The following is a 17,094-nucleotide window of genomic DNA, read 5'->3' as shown; positions in this document are numbered from 1 at the left end:
CTTATATCCAGACCCTATAATTTTCTTGCAATAAAGCTAACAGTTAATATTTTGTTCCACTGTGTGTATGCCAACAATATTTAACGTATTAATCAGAACTACACTACACAGCTTACCACAAGCCCTTTTTCTCAGAAAGGATACTGTTTAATGTTACAGAATATGAAGTGGTAGCAAAACTCTGAACCAATATGAATAACTTTAAAAGCAGGATGCCTACATAAGAAAGAAAATCAATCAGAAAGTATCTCAACAGGTGCTAGGAAACAGTGGGTTGGATCCTACCAACTGAAAGCACCAAAGAAGATCTTTCCATGCCTTCTCTTTACCCCAGCATTCCTCCAGAAAGCCAATGCCAGGAGTAGAAGGAGCCTCATGGACAAAATGTAGTAAGTCATGGGGGACTGCAGCATGAAGGGGAAATCATCCCCACCTTCCTCTTCTGCTGGCAGACAACGCACAGTGGAGGCAAGCATTCTGTTCATGAAAGAGGAGGTAGATGCAGTGTTGTCCAGTCCCCCTCCTTACTACAACCCACCATGCCATGTGCCATTTTGTCCATAAGGATCCCTCAAGCTCTGACATCAGCTTTTCAGGAGTCTTAGGGAACTAGGGGAAGGTAAGGAAATGCCCCTGTGAGTGTTGCTCACAGAATCCAATCCCCTTAACTGAAGTCAGCCCAATGCATTTCAAATATAAAACACTACATCAATGGCCAACTGTTATAGAACTCTTGCATACAATCTAGAGATGACAGTCAGGCTTGGAGAAGGCACAAGGGAAGCATCACTCTGAAAAGGAAAGCCGTACCTGAAGAACAATTTTTTTTAATTAATGCACACACCAGGTTCTCAAAGGGCTGTACAAAAATAAAATCAGCACACCACAATCAGTAAAATCCAATAAAACTACATGAAACAACATTACAGCAATAAACGCAATAAAAACAGCAACAGTTAAAAATATAAAATGTTTCAATTTAGTAGCAATAAAACACAAGCTATTAAACAAGGGAACAAAACCATTCACAATACAAAAACTCCACTTAAAAGCCCACAAGAATAAAGCACCTAAAACTGAACAGGCATATAGTGATTAGGAGAGAGTTCCCCATGACTATCACCGAAAGGATCCTGTCCCTCATGGAAATGCATTGAGCTCATTTCAATATATCTCCTTATCAACTGTTGAGATCTGTTCTCCCAAGGTTTTTCCCCTCCTTGCACTTTAGAATTGCCTTCCAAGTTTTTCAGGCCTATGTATACCATCTCCTCTGAGCTCTTTCAGGCTACAATTAAAAGAAAATGACAGAGAAAGATAGCATTTTAACTTAAAGGCGCATTCAACCAATTTAAATTAGCAGGAAATGAAGTGATTAGCTACTTTACCTGTCTCCCCTTTGGGCCTTTTTCCCCAGGTAAACCCGGAATACCCTGAAATGGAAAAATGTCACAGAATTTAACTGCTGTATTCAATGAAATTTTAGAACATTATTATATGCTGTTCTTTTCAATAATATTTGGTGTTCTCTATTTACAATCCAATTCATCCTTTCAAAAGATTTTGAAGTGACTAAAACTACAAAATGTGTACATTTGTCCTGAAGGTAACCTAAAACCTTGATAAGAAGAATGAAGAATAACCAATAGTTGAGCTGAAACTAGTTACCTTTCTGTGTACTTGTTTTCAGGCCTGTCTAAAAGCACATTCTCGGTTTGGTATTTTAGCACCTGCTGCAAACGCAGTCACATGGTTCTGTCTCCAATGCCATTTTCCTTCTTTTTATTTGATTTCACAGTTCTTAGCCTCAGTTGCCATACCACTGTTTAATCCTACTGGCTGTATCAACTCACATAATTTGCCCAATGGATGCTCAAAGCCTTAATTATCATCAGCAGCCAATTGGCAGAAGCAGCAGCAAGGAAAATAAAAGGCTGTCAAATAGCATTAAAACAACACAAACCTTTTGTGAACTGATTATTTTTCAATAATTTGTTTGGGTACATTGAAGGTACTACTTGCAAAACAAATATCAGAATTATAACATATGCCAATTTCCTGATGGATGTGATGAAAATTCAAAAGTGTGCAACCTTTGATTTTTGAGTTCATTTTATTGATATTAGGTTTTATGATTATTTTGTAACAACTGTAATAATAATTATGCCATTAAAGGTTTCATTGTCATTGTAATTACATATGCAGTCCAACCCGAAGAAAGACCAAACATAACAGATGAACTAATGGGTGATCTGAAGAGGGATGGGAGACGTCCAGGATAACCCTGGTTGCAAATCCGTACTGAACCTGATAGATTACACTATAGAGCCCCTTGGAGGATCTATGAAGAAGTGGTGACAGCGGCCAAGAAGTGTTACTACTCTGCTACTATAGCATCAGCCAGCTCACGACCATCCTTATTGTTCAAAGTAGCTCAGCAACTGCAGATACCAAAATCTGAGCATTTATTGCCTCAGGAAAAGTCAATTAGCAGTGATATGTTTGTCAAGGTTGTTGCTGACAAAATATCAAGAATACGCTCTGACCTGGGTGTCACTTGTAACAGGCACACCAGAAGACAGGACTAATACACCCCCTGGCCTATTCATGGATTTTGTCCCAATTTCCATGGTGGATCAGTGAAGGCCACTACTTGGATCCAATTTCCATGATGGATCAGTGAAGGCCACTACTTGGCCACTACCTGGATCCTTGCCCATCCTGGCTGCTAAAATCATGTAAGGACCACATCAACAAATCCTTAGTATCTATTATAAACCAGTCGCTAACTCGGGGCACCTTCCCTTGGCCACTCAAAGAGGTGGTTAGCTGTCTGCTACTCAAAAAACCATCCTAAACAAAATGATGTGGCCAATTATTGCACCGTCTGTAACCTGCCCTTTCTGGGCGAAGTGACTGAGAGAGCAGAAGCAAACCAACTCTAAGTCTTCTTGGCTAGCCCATCGGCTCTAGACCTTTTTCAGTCTGGCTTCAGGCTGGGCTATGGGATAGAGATGGCTCTGCTAGCTTTAGCTGACGACCTCCATCTGACTGTAGACAAAGGTCATGCCTCTTTGTTGCTCTTATTGAACTTATCTCCAGCTTTTGATACAGTAGATCATACCATCTTGTTGAGGCACCTGGAGACAGAAGGAGGTATCAGGAATGCACACTGAATCATTCCTGAATCAAATCATTCCTCATGGACTGGACTCAAAAGGTTGCTGTTGGAGACCAGTTGCCCTCACTGTGGGACCTATTCTGTGGAGTTTCACAGGGCGTAATTCTGTCCCCCATGCTCTTCAATCTTTATGTAAAGCCCTTAGGCCAAATCATTTGTGGTTTAGGGGTTGGTTGTCATCAATATGCAGATGATACCCACCTGTATATATCCTTATCAAAATCCCCTGGTGATCAGGTAGAAGTCCTGAAGCACTGCCTGGCTGCTGTGGTAAATTGGCTAAGGCCATTTACCGTATATACCCGTGTATAAGCTGACGCGCATATAAGCCGAGGGTCGGCTTATAACCTCTCCCCCCCCCCCGCAGGCTTACCTGACCGGGCTTCTGCAGGCAGCTCCCGGCCGGGGAAAGCGGCGGCGCCGGCAGTGTGGCCTCCCTGCGGCCGCAGGAGGCTCCTGCAGGCCGCTCCCGGCTGGGGAAAGCGGCGGCAGCGCGGCCTCCCTGTGGCCGCAGGAGGCTCCTGGAGGCTGCTCTTGGCCGGGGAAAGGCGGCGGGGGCGGCGGCGTGGCCTCCATGCGGCCGCAGGAGGCTCCTGGAGGCCGCTCCCTGCTGGCGAAAGCGGCGGCGGTGGTGGCGCAGCCTCCCTGTGGCCGCAGGAGGCTCCTGGAGGCCGCTCCCGGCCGGGGAAAGTGGCGGCGGCGCAGCCTCCCTGCAGCCGCAGGAGGCTCCTGGAGGCCGCTCCCAGCCAGAGAAAGGCAGCGGGGGAGGCGGTGTGGCCTCCATGCGGTTGCAGGAGGCTCCTGCAGGCCGCTCCCGGCCGGGGGAAAGCGGCGGCGGCAGTAAGTTCCCCCCTCCCTCCTCTACCGTATTGACCAGCGTATAAGCCGAGTTCGGCTTTTTCAGCCCTTTTTTTGGGCTGAAAAATTCGGCTTATACGCGAGTATATACGGTATGCTCGGGTACTTGCCTCAGGATCCCTGCAGGACTGCTTCAGGGCTTTGTTGGCATTATTAATGATTTTTCCTACCTTCAGAAGTAATTTCTGCGCCCCTACTGCGTACTTGACTCATGTTATAAGGAACCTGTTTTAGCATGAATTTTAAGTTTGCCAAAGAAAGGCAAATCGTCACAATTTCCATGCAAAGGTTTTAGCTTTGGGTTTCTCTCCCTACGCCAATTCTGCTTGTCCCTCCTTCATGCAATCCCTCCCCCTGGAAACCATTTTGTTTAGTGAATGGAGTGCAGGAAGGAGAGAGTTCATAGGTAAATGTGCTTGCCCAGCTTAAGCGTTTGCATATGTCTGGGCACGGAGCTGCTTTCCCCCACCCTCAAACACCGATCTGTCCACTTTAAGAAGTGTTTGCATACCTCTGGGCACAGAGCAGCTCCCCACCCACTCCCAAACACCCCCAAATGCCGATCTAGCCGGCTTTTTTAAAAAAATGCCCACCACCATTTCCATCCATTTCCATTTCATTTACTGCTCAAAGACCAACAGGTCACAAGCAAAAAGAAAAACAGTATACAAAGTAACAACTAAATAACGAAAATCATATGTAACATTTCATTTCAAATTTCTTATTTTAACTATACAAGAATACAAGTTAAAATTTAAAAAGTAATACCATTTAATGCCATAGACAAGAATTTTGCAACCGCCAAGGGCACATTTGGATCAACATCTGCTAGCAACTTGCCTAAAAGCTCTTGCTTTGTATCGGGGCTCCATTTTTGAATATACCTATAGATCCATTTCTCACGGGCCACTTTGTATTTCTTATAATTGATGAAAAAGTGCCAAATGGTATCTAGGTCCCCTGAGTTACATTCGCAAAATCAGCTTGAGAAGGGGATCCCTTGGAGTCTAAATGCCCACCACCACATCGGGCCTTGGTGACATGATTTTCCATGGGGAAAAAACCCACCAATGAAAGAGGGTCTCTGGGGGTCTCCCTCAAAATCAATTTGGAAACTCCAGTTGGTGCAGAATACCATGGCTTGGTTATTATTGGGAGTTAGATGGAGCATGCATATTACTCCCATCCTCTAGTCACTTCATCAGTTACCAGGCACAATTTAAGGTATTACCTATCCCATATAAAGCCCTTCATGGCCCTGGATATGCATATCCACAAGACAGCATCTCCCCCTCTGCTTTGCCACGACAGCTGCATTCATCAGAGCAGGGTCTTCTGCAGGTACTAACCTGCAAATGGGCAAAATCAACAACATGTGCCTTCTCTGTCGTGGCCCACACTTTATGGAAGGGCCTGCTAGAGGAGGTCAGGAAGACTCCCATTCTCCTGGCCTCCTCCAAATTATGCAAAACTGAATTATTCAAGAGGTCTTTTCTATGCAGGCAATGGAGTGGCACTGTACTAAATATTTCACAAAGTTACTTGGATAATTTATTAGGGACTGTGTTCTATAGTACTACTGTGTATAGCTTGCTAAAATGAGGATCCCACTATGTGAATTTTGCATTGTTTAATGTGTCATGTTAATACTTATGCTTTGCTGCAGTTCTGTTTTTTAAATTATGTTGGTTCTACAACCCTAACTCCTTTTGCCTTGTTCCTTGAATGTCCCCTCCTGTCGATTATATTGATGCACTGTGCTGTAATCCGCCTTGAATCCAAGTAAGAAAGGCGGACAGTAAATAATGCAAATAAAATAAAATAAATATAAATAGGGATTTAGTTAGCAAGTTTTAATTGACTCTATGACTAAAGCTTGGTTTTGAAGTACTGGTGAATTGTATCTATAAAGCTGTGATGCTAGGAGTTTTGTGCCTTCGTTATTAGGTGGTAAGTTTAGTTTAGTTGAAAGCTCTCCCCAGTTCCCTTACTTCCCTTTTATAGAGTAATTTCCCCTTATGTGAATAGAAAATTGGTTCTGGATTGAAATGCCAGCCTTGTCAATAATTCACTTATGATTGTTACAGTTGATCCTCATATCGTCACTTGCATGTTTGCAAAGAGATCTGGGCTGAGTTCAGCCTGTGAATCAAGATTCATATGGCTGCTGAACCATGTACTCAAGACTCAGCTCTGTTTAAATATGTCTCCAATTAACTACTTGGTATATTTACAGAGGCCCTATAATAAACTGAATTGTCAGCTAGATGTGTTGTTAAAGAGTATCATTAGCTAGATTATGTGCTTTTTCTTCCAGGAATCAAGAGCACAAGAAAGGAGGATGCATGTTTTGTGGAAATGACAACACCTACATGCTTGAACCATCTGGACACAGACCCTTAGATGTGTGACTCTTCCCATGGAAAATCAATTCCTTTTCACTTGCTGGTATATCTAAAAGGTATCTCCTGTTATGCATGATCAGTTTGCAAAACAGAACCCCATTAAATATAATTCACACTTACTCTTTCTCCCTCGAGTCCAGGCAGCCCTGCCACTCCTGGGGGTCCAATGAATCCCTTAAAGAGATAAACAGAAGAAACAAACTGAGGATTCTTTTCCCAGCACTAAGTCACACCTCTTGCATACTTTCATGTCAAAAGTACCAAAAACTAAATGCAATCTAACTGAAAATAATGGATTTTTACAAAAAGGATATAGTCACCTCTCATAAACAGCCAGTTGTCTGGTCACCTATAGCGATTAAGAATTGCCTATAGGCAACCAGACAAAGTAACATTACACAGATGGGTTCTTCTAAATTTTAAGTCACAAATGAGTAACTACAGTATACATATGAGAGTGGAAGCGAAAGTAGGCTAGTTACTTTTGTGCACATGTATCTAGTTTTTATTCATTATGGTTTTATCTCACATTTTCTCTAAGGAGTCCAGGTTGGTACATATGGCTTCCAGTTGCCCTCCTGTGGTAAGCAAATTCATGCCCCCACCCACTCTCAGTCAACTGAGCAGTGGGGGGAAATGGGGGGATGTTGTGTACACACTTCCAGTCACCACATTCGTGATGCTCTAGGAATTTCCCCAGTCTCTATGCTCCCTACAATACAGATTGAGGGAATTCCTAGAGCGTCGTTGACATAATTTCAAGGTAATGATGTCACTGCATCAGGGCCTCTTTCCCACCCCGTGCTCCACCCTCTAAAAACACCTGTGAGGGTTCCTTCTACTCTGAGGATAGGAGGACATCTTCAGCAATGGGTGATTCCCTTCCCATGCTCAAGGAGGCAGGATTTAATTTCCTCTTCCTGTGACCTGAGCTGGGACTGCCCCCTATCTTCACTCGAGGACTTCCCAAGCTAACATAGACAGGAAGGAATTTAAAGGTAAACAGCAACAAGAGAAAAAACTATTAGTAACAAACTGAACATTAAAGATAACAGCCATGAAGAACAGTGTGAAAGGCTGTAAGAAAGAACAGTAATGGTTGTAGACTTTATAAACTGTAAGGAACTGTAGGGTTCCCAATCAGACCATCTTCTAGGTAAAAGGTGTCCTTCAATGAGTCTTGATTTAATTTTTCGCCCTGGGTGGGCAAGATATTCTCCTGTCCTCAGAGTAGAAGGAACCCTCACAGGTAAGCCAAGGTTCCATTCTCACTCTGAGGCGGAGGTCACCTTCAGCAGTGGGATGTCCAAGAGCTGGCTGTTCCTCAGGTGGGATTAGTTGTCATTGATTATGTTGAAGGACCCTCCAGCCAAAAGCTGCATCTGAAGATGAGTAGGCATTCAGCTTATAGTGTTTTAAGAAGGTCAAAATTGTGGACCAAGTAGCTGCTTTGCAAATCTCCTTGATGGGAGCCTGTTTATCAAAGGCTGCTGATGTTGCTGCACTTTGGACTGAATGTGCCGTGATACTTGCAGGGACAGGTATGTTGCTAACCTTGTATGCCAACGAGATACATTGTCAGATACAATTGCTGATAGCAGCCTTTGACATCTTTCCACCCTTGTTGGGGACTGTCACTAAAATAAATAAGGATTCTGTGTGTCTGATGGTCTCAGTGCATTTAAGGTATATACACAATGCCCTCCTAAGATCTAACGTGTGCCAGTCTTTCTCCTTGGAGTGTTGTGGATATGGGCAGAAGAAAGGTAAATTGAAGTATTGCTGCCTATGAAATCTGGAATTTACCTTTGGTAGGAATGTAGGATCAAGTCTGAGGACTACTTTCTTGCAGAAGGAGCACCCAATTCTGAGATTCTGCGTACCGAGGTGACCACAGTTAGGAACAAGGTTTTCATTTGTAAAAAAATTATAGGTACTTCCCTCATTGGTTCAAATGGAGGTCCTGTTAAGACATTCAGAACAACATGCGGTCGCCATGTGGGAAACCTGTGTATTGTAGCAAGAGACATAGTTGTTACGCCTTTGAGGAATGAGATTATGTGTGGATGCTTAGTCAGGATGTATCCCTCCAACTCTGGTGTGACTGTGGCAATGGTGGCGATCTGTCAACATAAGGTGGAGGACTTGAGATTTTGGCGTACTTCCTCCTGGAGAAAGTCTAGAAGCTGTACCATGGACATGCTTAGAGAGTCCAGATGCTTTCTTTTGCACCACCAAACAAACACCTTCCAGGAGTAGTTGTTAATCCTCCTTGTGGAAGGATGTCTAGATTCCAGAATAGTGTCAACGACATTGGAAGAGTAGCCCCATTCTAGCAACTGCTGCCTTTCAAGATCCAGACAATCAGATGCAGCCAACCCGGGTATGGATGAAGAAGGGGTCTCTGGTGTAGCTGGTCTGGTGTCACTGGAAGGTGCCATGGCTCCCTGATCAACAGCTCCTGTAGGGTCGCAAACCATGGTCAGCATGGCCAGTGAGGGGCAACAAAGATGATCTTGGCCTGTTCCTGCCGTGCCTTGCTCAGGGTTTTTGGTATGATAGGTAGTGGTGGAAATGTGTAAAGGAGACCTTCCAGCCATGGAGATAGCAACCACACCCTCTGCTTCCAGATGGTTGAACCTCAAGTAGAAATGATGAGTCTGGTGATTGCTGTCTGATGAGAAGAGGTCCACTGATGGCTGGCTGAATCTTGTTGAGATGTGGAGAAAGACGTCCTCCTTGAGTGCCCATTCTCCCTCGTCCATGTACTGACAACTGAGCCAATCTGCCTGTGTGTTGAGGGTGCCTTGGATGTGTTCTGCCCTCAGGGAGGCAAGATGTTTCTCCTCCCAGTTTAGAATACACACTGCTTCAGTGTGGAGGGACAATGACCACAACCCTCCCTGCTTGCTGATGTGTGCTTTTGCCAATATGTTGTCTGTCCTTATTAGAACATTTTGGCCCTCTATAAGGTGTTGAAAGGACATGAGTGCTAGCTTGATCGCCTGTAGCTCCAGTTTGTTGATGTGAAATGAGCTCTCCTTCTTGGACCAGAGACTCTGGGTGATGTGATGGTGAATTGTGGCCCCCAGTCTTCCAGGCTGGCATCCGTGAAGATTTATGTCATGGAGTTATGCTTGACCTCTCGACAGATTGTTGGACCATCATAGAAGACTTTTTTTTTGTCTGACTGTGTAGTACTAGGCGAAGATTTTTCTTTTGTAGGATCTGAAGTTGGTATGGCTTCAGGAACCATTGTATTCGTCTTGCATGCAGTCAGGTCCATGGGACAGCTCCAATGCAGGCAATCATTAAGCCTTGAAGTTGTGCCAAGGTTGAGAGACCCACTGATTTGGCTGCAAGTGTCTGCTTGACTAGTTTGATAATTTTTACGATCTTTTCCTGAGGTAAGAAGAGCATGTTGCAGGTGGTGTTGATCATGACCCCCAAGTGCTGTATCTTTTGAGATGGAGAGATTGCTCTTTGTCGTGTTGACCAATAGCCATGTTGAACCAGCACCTGTGGCTGTGTGCTGCCTCGCCAACTCTAATGTGGTCGCACTTACCACGATGTCATCTAAATAGGGAAATATATGTATACCTTGCTCTCTCAGCAGAGCCACCAATGTGACTAATATCTTCAAAAATACTCTTGGAGCCGAGTCCAAAGGGGAGAGCCCTGAACTGGTAGTGGGCTGTCTTGTATGTGAACCAAAGGAACTTCCAATGTGATGTGTGTATGGGAACATGAAGGTAGGCTTCTGTGAGGTCTACTGAAGTCAAGAATGAATGTGAACGTAGGGCTTCTACCATTAAGTGAAGAGTCTCCATCATGAAGTGCTTCACCTTTACGAACCTGTTCACATACTTCAGGTCCAGGATAGTGCACCAGTCTCCGTTTCTCTTGGGTACAGTGAAAAAGATGGAGTAAACCCTGGCGAACTACTCTTTTTGAGGGACAGGTTCAATGGCCCTGATCTAGATCAGATGGTCTACAGTAGATGTTGTGCAAAGATGTTTTTCTCTGTTTGGAGACTTGGGAGAAAGGATGACTTGGTCTGGGGGGAGAATCCGGAACTCTATTAGGTAGCCCTCTTGCACAATTTGTTGCACCCATGCGTCTGGGTGAGAGAGGTCTCTCTGGTCGGTGAAGTGTTGGATCCTCCCTCCCACCTGGATTGTGCTAGAGTTATTGCTTGCCTTGCTTGTCTGTGGTTTTGCCGAACTTGCTGTATCCCTGTGAAAACTGGAAAGATCTGTTAAATCTGTTTCCCCTCCGGAAGGAGCCCCTTTCGCTGGCCCAGGTGTTGTGTCTGTTATCAGATCTGGGATGTGCCAGTATGTGCGAGGTGCGAAAGGGCGAGTTGGATCCTGTTTTCTCTTCTAATATATTTGGGCATAGCTTTTCTCTTGTCCCTGGTTTCCACCAGGTATTTATACAGCTTTTCCCCAAAGAGGTGCCTACCCTGGAAGGGGTATGCTAAAAGAAGCAACTTGGAGACATAATCTGCTGGCCATGCTCTAATCCATAGTGCTCTCCTGGAAGCATTAGATAATGACACTGACCTAGCCAAAAAGGTCATGGAATCCAGGGTGGCATCAGCCATAAAGATGACAGCCTTCAGTACTCTGTTAAGCCCTTCTACTACTCCTGCGCTTTCCTGGGGTACCAGCTGTATCAGCTTTCTAGTTCATACTATCCATGCTCTAGCAAAGAGTGCAGCAGTGGCTAACACCTGAATGGATAAGGGAGAGGCTTTGTAAGCCTTCTTCTTAGCCGTGAAGTTGGCCTTTCTAACAATTTGGTCTTTGATGAAGCCCACTCCATCTTCTGAGATTAATCCTGAAAATTGGAGTGCTGCTATAGGGGTGTCCACTAGGGGGATCTGTAGGAGTTCCATAGCATGAGGCTCCAATGTATATAATTTCTTAAAACTAATTGGGAACTATCTCTTGGCCATAGGCTTTTCCCACTCAGCCTGTAACAAATCCGCAAAATATTCCGGAAAGGGGACTGCCCTGCTCTGGGGTTTGAGTCTGGAGAAGAACTCTATCGTGCCCCTGTACTTGGACTTTCTCTTGTTTTTACTACTTCTTTCAATGTCCTCATGCAGATCCTGAGCTATAAGGGCCTTGTTCAGGAGTGTTTGATAGTCCTCTCCTGCAAATAATCTGGACTGCTGTTCCTGTTCCTTAGTCTCCTCCCCCTCCTCTTTGGAGGAAAATTCCCCTTCCTCCCTGTCATCCTCTTCAGAGAGGGGATGGTGTTCTGGGTGTTGGTGACTGGGTCTAGGAACTTGAGGTGTTGCCTTTTTGGCTGCCTTTGTTGGCCAGGGATGGCTAGATTCCACAGTTTTGGACTTGATTTGTCTATGGGATTGAGACATTGAAAGGATGGAGGAACTGGCCTGAGAGTCTAGGAATCCCCTGAGCAATGGACCCTGGAGGTAGGGCTAGCTCTTGTCTCAGGGCCAGTCTCATCAAAGATATGGCTTCCATGTCTGCTCGCTCACCTGCAGCTGCGAAATGGGGAAAGGGTGGCTACATTAATGCATATGCTCTCCTCTGTTAATTCCTCGGCTGATATGGCCCTTGGAGTGTGCGGTTCGCCCTCGTTGCTGTCAGGGGCCGAACAGGCGGCTTCCTCCTCTTAGAGCATCTTTGTCACGCATCCTGTTGGGGCCAATCGCTTTTGTTTGGAGGCCCTAGCTTCCGGCTCACCCTCCTCCTCTGCGACTCTGTGACAGCGGTCATCAGTGGGTTCATCTTGCTGCCTTCGGGGAGAGAGGAGCCCAGCCACCTGTTCCTCATCTCCAGATGGGAGTTTGTCTCCTAGTTGTTCCTCTCTGGTCGCCATTACCTCGTCATGTCGGTGACTGGGAGGATGAGGGGACAGTGTGAGGGAAAGTAGGAGATGGAATAAGAGGGGAAAAGAATGAAGTTGAAGAATAATAATAGTAGGAATAAGTAGATTATGTTTGAAGGAAGGAGTTAGGGGTAGGTTTGTAGCTGTTTTTTCTTCCCTTAATCTCAGTAGGCTGCAGAGCTTGGGCTCTAGCTGCTTCTCCTTCTGAGACAGGAGGAAAACTGGATATAGGGGGTGGTCCCAGCTCAGGTCGCAGGAGGAGGAAATTAAATCCTGCATCCCTAATCATGGGAAGGGAATCATCCACTGCTGAAGATGTCCTTCACCTCAGAGTGAGAACTCCCCCTCCCACGCTCCACCCTCTAAAAACAGGGCTAGCAACCCTAGTGTTAAAACATTTATTCCCAAAAAACTCTATGATTTAGGCTAGGTTGAACAAGAATGAATGGTCCAAGGCCACTTTGGGAGCACTTCTAAGCAGTACTACTCAGAAATAATTCCCATTTTTTAAAAATAGGGATTACTACCAAGGCAGTGTTCTTAGGACTCCTGAGTGAGCTTCATGACAGAGTGGAGACTTGAAATTGGGTCTTCCCATTCATAGTCCAGCACTCTAACCACTATACTACACTGGCTAAATTTGTGCAGTTAGACATGCCACTAAAATTATTTAAATTTCTTGTCCTTATATTTATGTGATAGTTCACTAAAATAAATTATTCCAGCAAGCAAAACTTCTCACAACTGGCCTACTGACTTTTAAAAACAAACAAGTTGTTTTGTTTTTCCTCAGGAAAGGTGCTACAACAATTATTTCTTCTTTAAATAAATACTTATTTTCTTCTCCAATTTAGTTGAATATTTTGCAAACATTCCTCCAGAACAAGGAACAAATCTGTATGAAGTAGCTTCTATTTCTGGTGCAAATAATTCTCAGTTGTGTGCTAGATACAATCAACCAATAAAAGATGATAAGGGGAAAAATCTGTGCAGAAATAACCAGGGTGACAAGCAAATGTTTGTTGAGAAAGTCATGTTCCTCCAGTTTTGTCACAAATTGTTACATTAATCCACAACTAATAGACATATTCTATTGAGACTTTGCTCAGTGGTGGTATATCTTTGTATCTCCACCTTTGTGCTAAAGAAACACAGAATGCAAGACTGATAAAGATCCCAGGAAGCTAGCACCAAACAGAATTGAAAACAGGTAGTTAGAGAAGCCACTGGCCTAACTTAGAGCGCATTCAGGGGGTGGGGGAAACTTCCATAGCAGCCAGCGTGACCTTGCACCGGCATAAGTGCCCATTTAACCCAGGATAACAGACACACCATCCCGGGTGGCACACATGCCGGCGCCTGGGTGATCTAGAGCAGCGCAGGTCTCCGCTGCTGCAACCGCTGCTCCAAGACCTAAATCCTGGAACCGGCATTGGGTGGGGCATTCCAGGTGGCAGAGTTGATGTAAGTCACCTTCCTAACCCCTTTCACCCTGGGAACACCCCCTTGAGCTGTGATGGGGCTGCACCACCTTTTTCGGTGGGGCAGCCTCACTGTTTGCAATGGGGTATTTTCGCCTGTTTTTCTTTTTGTTATGTTCCCCCCCCCTCTGCAGCGGCCAGGAAGCCTCTGAGGAGGAGGCATGGCTGCACTGCTCGCCACCACGGACCTACCTCCCCCCTCAGGAATGGTCTGTTAGTTTACATGATTAAACCTGCAGATGGCTCTCAATCGATAGATGGATTTGTTAAATAATATGGAAATGGCAGACGTTTCTTAGTGTCTAAAGCAAGGGTGTCAAGGATAAGGCCCAGGGGCCAGATCCGGCCCTTTGTGGGCTGTTATCTGGCCTGCAAGTCAAGGCAGCCCCCCTTCCACTGCTCCCGATTCTAGGCTGCAGGGGCCTACCGATCTGGGCTGGTGAGCACGCTGCGGGCTCACCAGCCGAGGAAGCCACCCCCCACTCCCGATCTGGGCTGGCAAGCATGCTGTGGGCTCACCAGCCGAGGCCCACCTACAAGCCCACTAGCTGAGAAACACACACCCCCGTTCCCGATCTGGCCTGGCGAACCCGCTGTAGGGAAGCCACCCGCTCTCCCTCTGGGCTAGCAAGCCAGCTGCAGGCTGGCACACATGGCCAATCTGAGCTGGCTGGACCAAATGACATTTATGTAATATCCAGCCCTTGTAACAAATGAGTGACATCCCTAGTCTAAAGTAATTGGCCAAATACTGATGTGGCCACCATGTTTTTCTTTCTTTCTGTGTTGATGTAAATGTACCACTCCTTCACTTTTAAAAGGCACACTCATAACTTTTTTAGTGGAGTCAATAGCCAGGGTTAGAGAACATTTTGCATTCAAATAAATGTAGAATCTCCCTGTTCAATCACTATGTGGAATGAGGAGAAACATGTCATTGAAGTGCAGCAGGCCGAGACCTATTCCCAAGATCTTACTGCTGACAGAGATGAGATCGGAAAAGCACCACCTGATAAAAACCATAGTTTTGCTAACCTGACAACAGTACAAAACAACAGTTAACCCTTCCTTCTCAGCATCTTCTATCACAAAATAAATATGGCAAGCACAAATCTACACACCTCTTTTGTCTGGTGTATGTACATTCCAACCAAAGGTAGAGGACTTGTATGAATAGCTTGTGGGTTATGAGTATGAAAATGAAATAAATCCATATCCTCCAAAACAGCAGAGAGTCTTGTGACACCTTAGACTCTTTGATATTGGACTGCAATAGACTAATATGCCTCTGCTTTTGGGAATCCTTCAGTGCATGTTAATGAAATACAGTTTGTGAATAACTCTGTAAGAAACAGAATGACCCAGTGAGTACAGAAACAGCAAAATCTGAATGAAATGTGTGCTGCCCCACTGTGAATGGACAAAAAATACAAGTCATGCATATCATAATCCTTCAAAAAATGCTTACTTACTCTTACACCTTTAGGGCCTGGGTTACCTTCGGGTCCTGCTAAACCCTAGCACAAAAAGAAATGCCTTTTACTTCATTTTCAATGAGCAAAGGCACTATATTTTAAAAGTGCCACAGCTGTTAATTTGCAAAGCTGGCAACATGCTTTTTAAAAACTGTGACTGTGGAAGTCAGAACACTATAACATCTAATCAAGTTCCCAGAGGGCTTTTAAAATATATGATTCCCTGGGTATGGCTGCAATTTACTTTTAATTACTTGGGGGAAATATTCTCTTCAATTATGGACTTGTCTTAATGTGACTTCATAAGCATGTTTAATAAACTTATAAGTTTCAATGCAATTCCAGACATTTCCCATCCAGCATCAGAATAACATGCTGATTCCAAACATTCAGAACTGTTGATATCCAGGAAAGGCTTGCAAGTTGTTACCCAGTTACTAGTATTTTATTTTAAAATATTTTAATAGATCATATTCATGACTATGAGCTACTAAAAAAAACCTGATCTGACATCGTATCAATGAACAGACTAAAACTCAGGGTCGGTGACCAATTCAAGAAATTGAACTGTGTGTTTTGGAGTGGGAGTCATTCCAGATACCTTAAGGAAATCCACTTTTTATGCTGATTGGTTCTTTCTATATGTACTACATTAACAGAAAGAGTCATTTTACATACTAAAGGTCTCATGAATGTTTTAAAAATAGTCACTCTTGTTTCAGCAGTAAAAACAATTTAAAAAACTGACAACTATTTAGGGAAAGTGTTGTACATCTGCAGCAGCATTTCCCCAAATGCAAGAGCACTGCAGCATGGTGGACACAGTCAAGCTCTCCACTCTTTCCTTTCAGTTATTTCTATAAAGTTCTTCTTGTGCTCCCTTTATCCCAGCATGGGATCCCTAACAGCTTGAGAATACCTGATAAAATAATACAATAAAATCATTAAAACTGAAAGCACCAAGATAACACAAACCAAAGGGGCACCTTAACATCAAGCCCTGAGCAGCGTAAATTGCTTCATGGTGGGCAGCAGAAAGGAGGACAAAAAACTTACATCCCCAACGCCAAGGCAAACATGACAGACCTTTCCTGTATGTAAAAGACAACAGGGAAGGTGACAGATGGATCGCTCTAGGATTCTGTAAAAAGGCTGCAATCACAGAAAATATTCTCTTCATGGCAGCCTCCAGCCATCCAGGCAGGGATATGTGGAAATATACCTCCAAAAATGGACTTGGAAGGCAGGCAAGTTCATAAAGAAGAAAGAAATACTTCAGGTAATCTTAGCGCTTTGGAGGTAAAACCTAGAACCAAGCAGGGTCTACCCTGGTTAGTATTTGGATTCAGGAGTCTCTATGCAGAGAATTCAGGAGTCTCTATGCAGAGAAAGACCACTTTTGTTAGTCTCTTGCTTTGAAAACCCTATGGGGTCACCATAAGTCAGCTGCGACTTGATGGCACTTTATACACACATATATACTCATCAGTAGTAAGACCATTACTTTTTAGAAGCGAACACAACTAGCACAAAAACTAATGCTGAAAAAGGTGCTCTAGACTACAGATTTTACCTGTGCATTCAAAAGTAACACTAGATCTCCACTATCTAATGTGTCCTCTTCTGGTTTAGAACTGCTTTAGAATTATACTTTACTTACTCATGCTTCAGGACTGCCTATTTAACTGCTTATATTATTTCCTGTAATGATCATCTTACTGATGGTTTTGTATCCATGCCTTTTTCATGTATTCTTGTATCATGCGTCTGATTCAGTTTGCAATTTGCTTTTGTATCGTATTGTTCAGTAATGCCTTTCAATAAACAGT

General features: G+C 44.2%; 1 protein-coding gene across 1 annotated transcript in view; it reads right to left on the bottom strand.

Moving 5' to 3' along the window:
- COL24A1 (collagen type XXIV alpha 1 chain) overlaps window positions 1-17,094 on the bottom strand; it is a 299,903-nt gene that overhangs the window by 197,678 nt on the left and 85,131 nt on the right. The window contains exons 10-12 of the mRNA XM_056845652.1: window positions 15,263-15,307; window positions 6,565-6,618; window positions 1,389-1,433 (exon numbers count right to left, since the gene is read on the bottom strand). Of these exons, the coding sequence (XP_056701630.1) occupies window positions 1,389-1,433; window positions 6,565-6,618; window positions 15,263-15,307 (144 nt within the window). The remainder of the gene's footprint in view (window positions 1-1,388; window positions 1,434-6,564; window positions 6,619-15,262; window positions 15,308-17,094) is intronic.

This window comes from Euleptes europaea, chromosome 2 (assembly GCF_029931775.1).
Source record: "Euleptes europaea isolate rEulEur1 chromosome 2, rEulEur1.hap1, whole genome shotgun sequence".
Classification (NCBI taxonomy): domain Eukaryota; kingdom Metazoa; phylum Chordata; class Lepidosauria; order Squamata; family Sphaerodactylidae; genus Euleptes; species Euleptes europaea.
The sequence above is the reverse complement of the archived record's forward strand: the minus strand, read 5'-3'. Positions and strand labels throughout refer to the sequence as shown.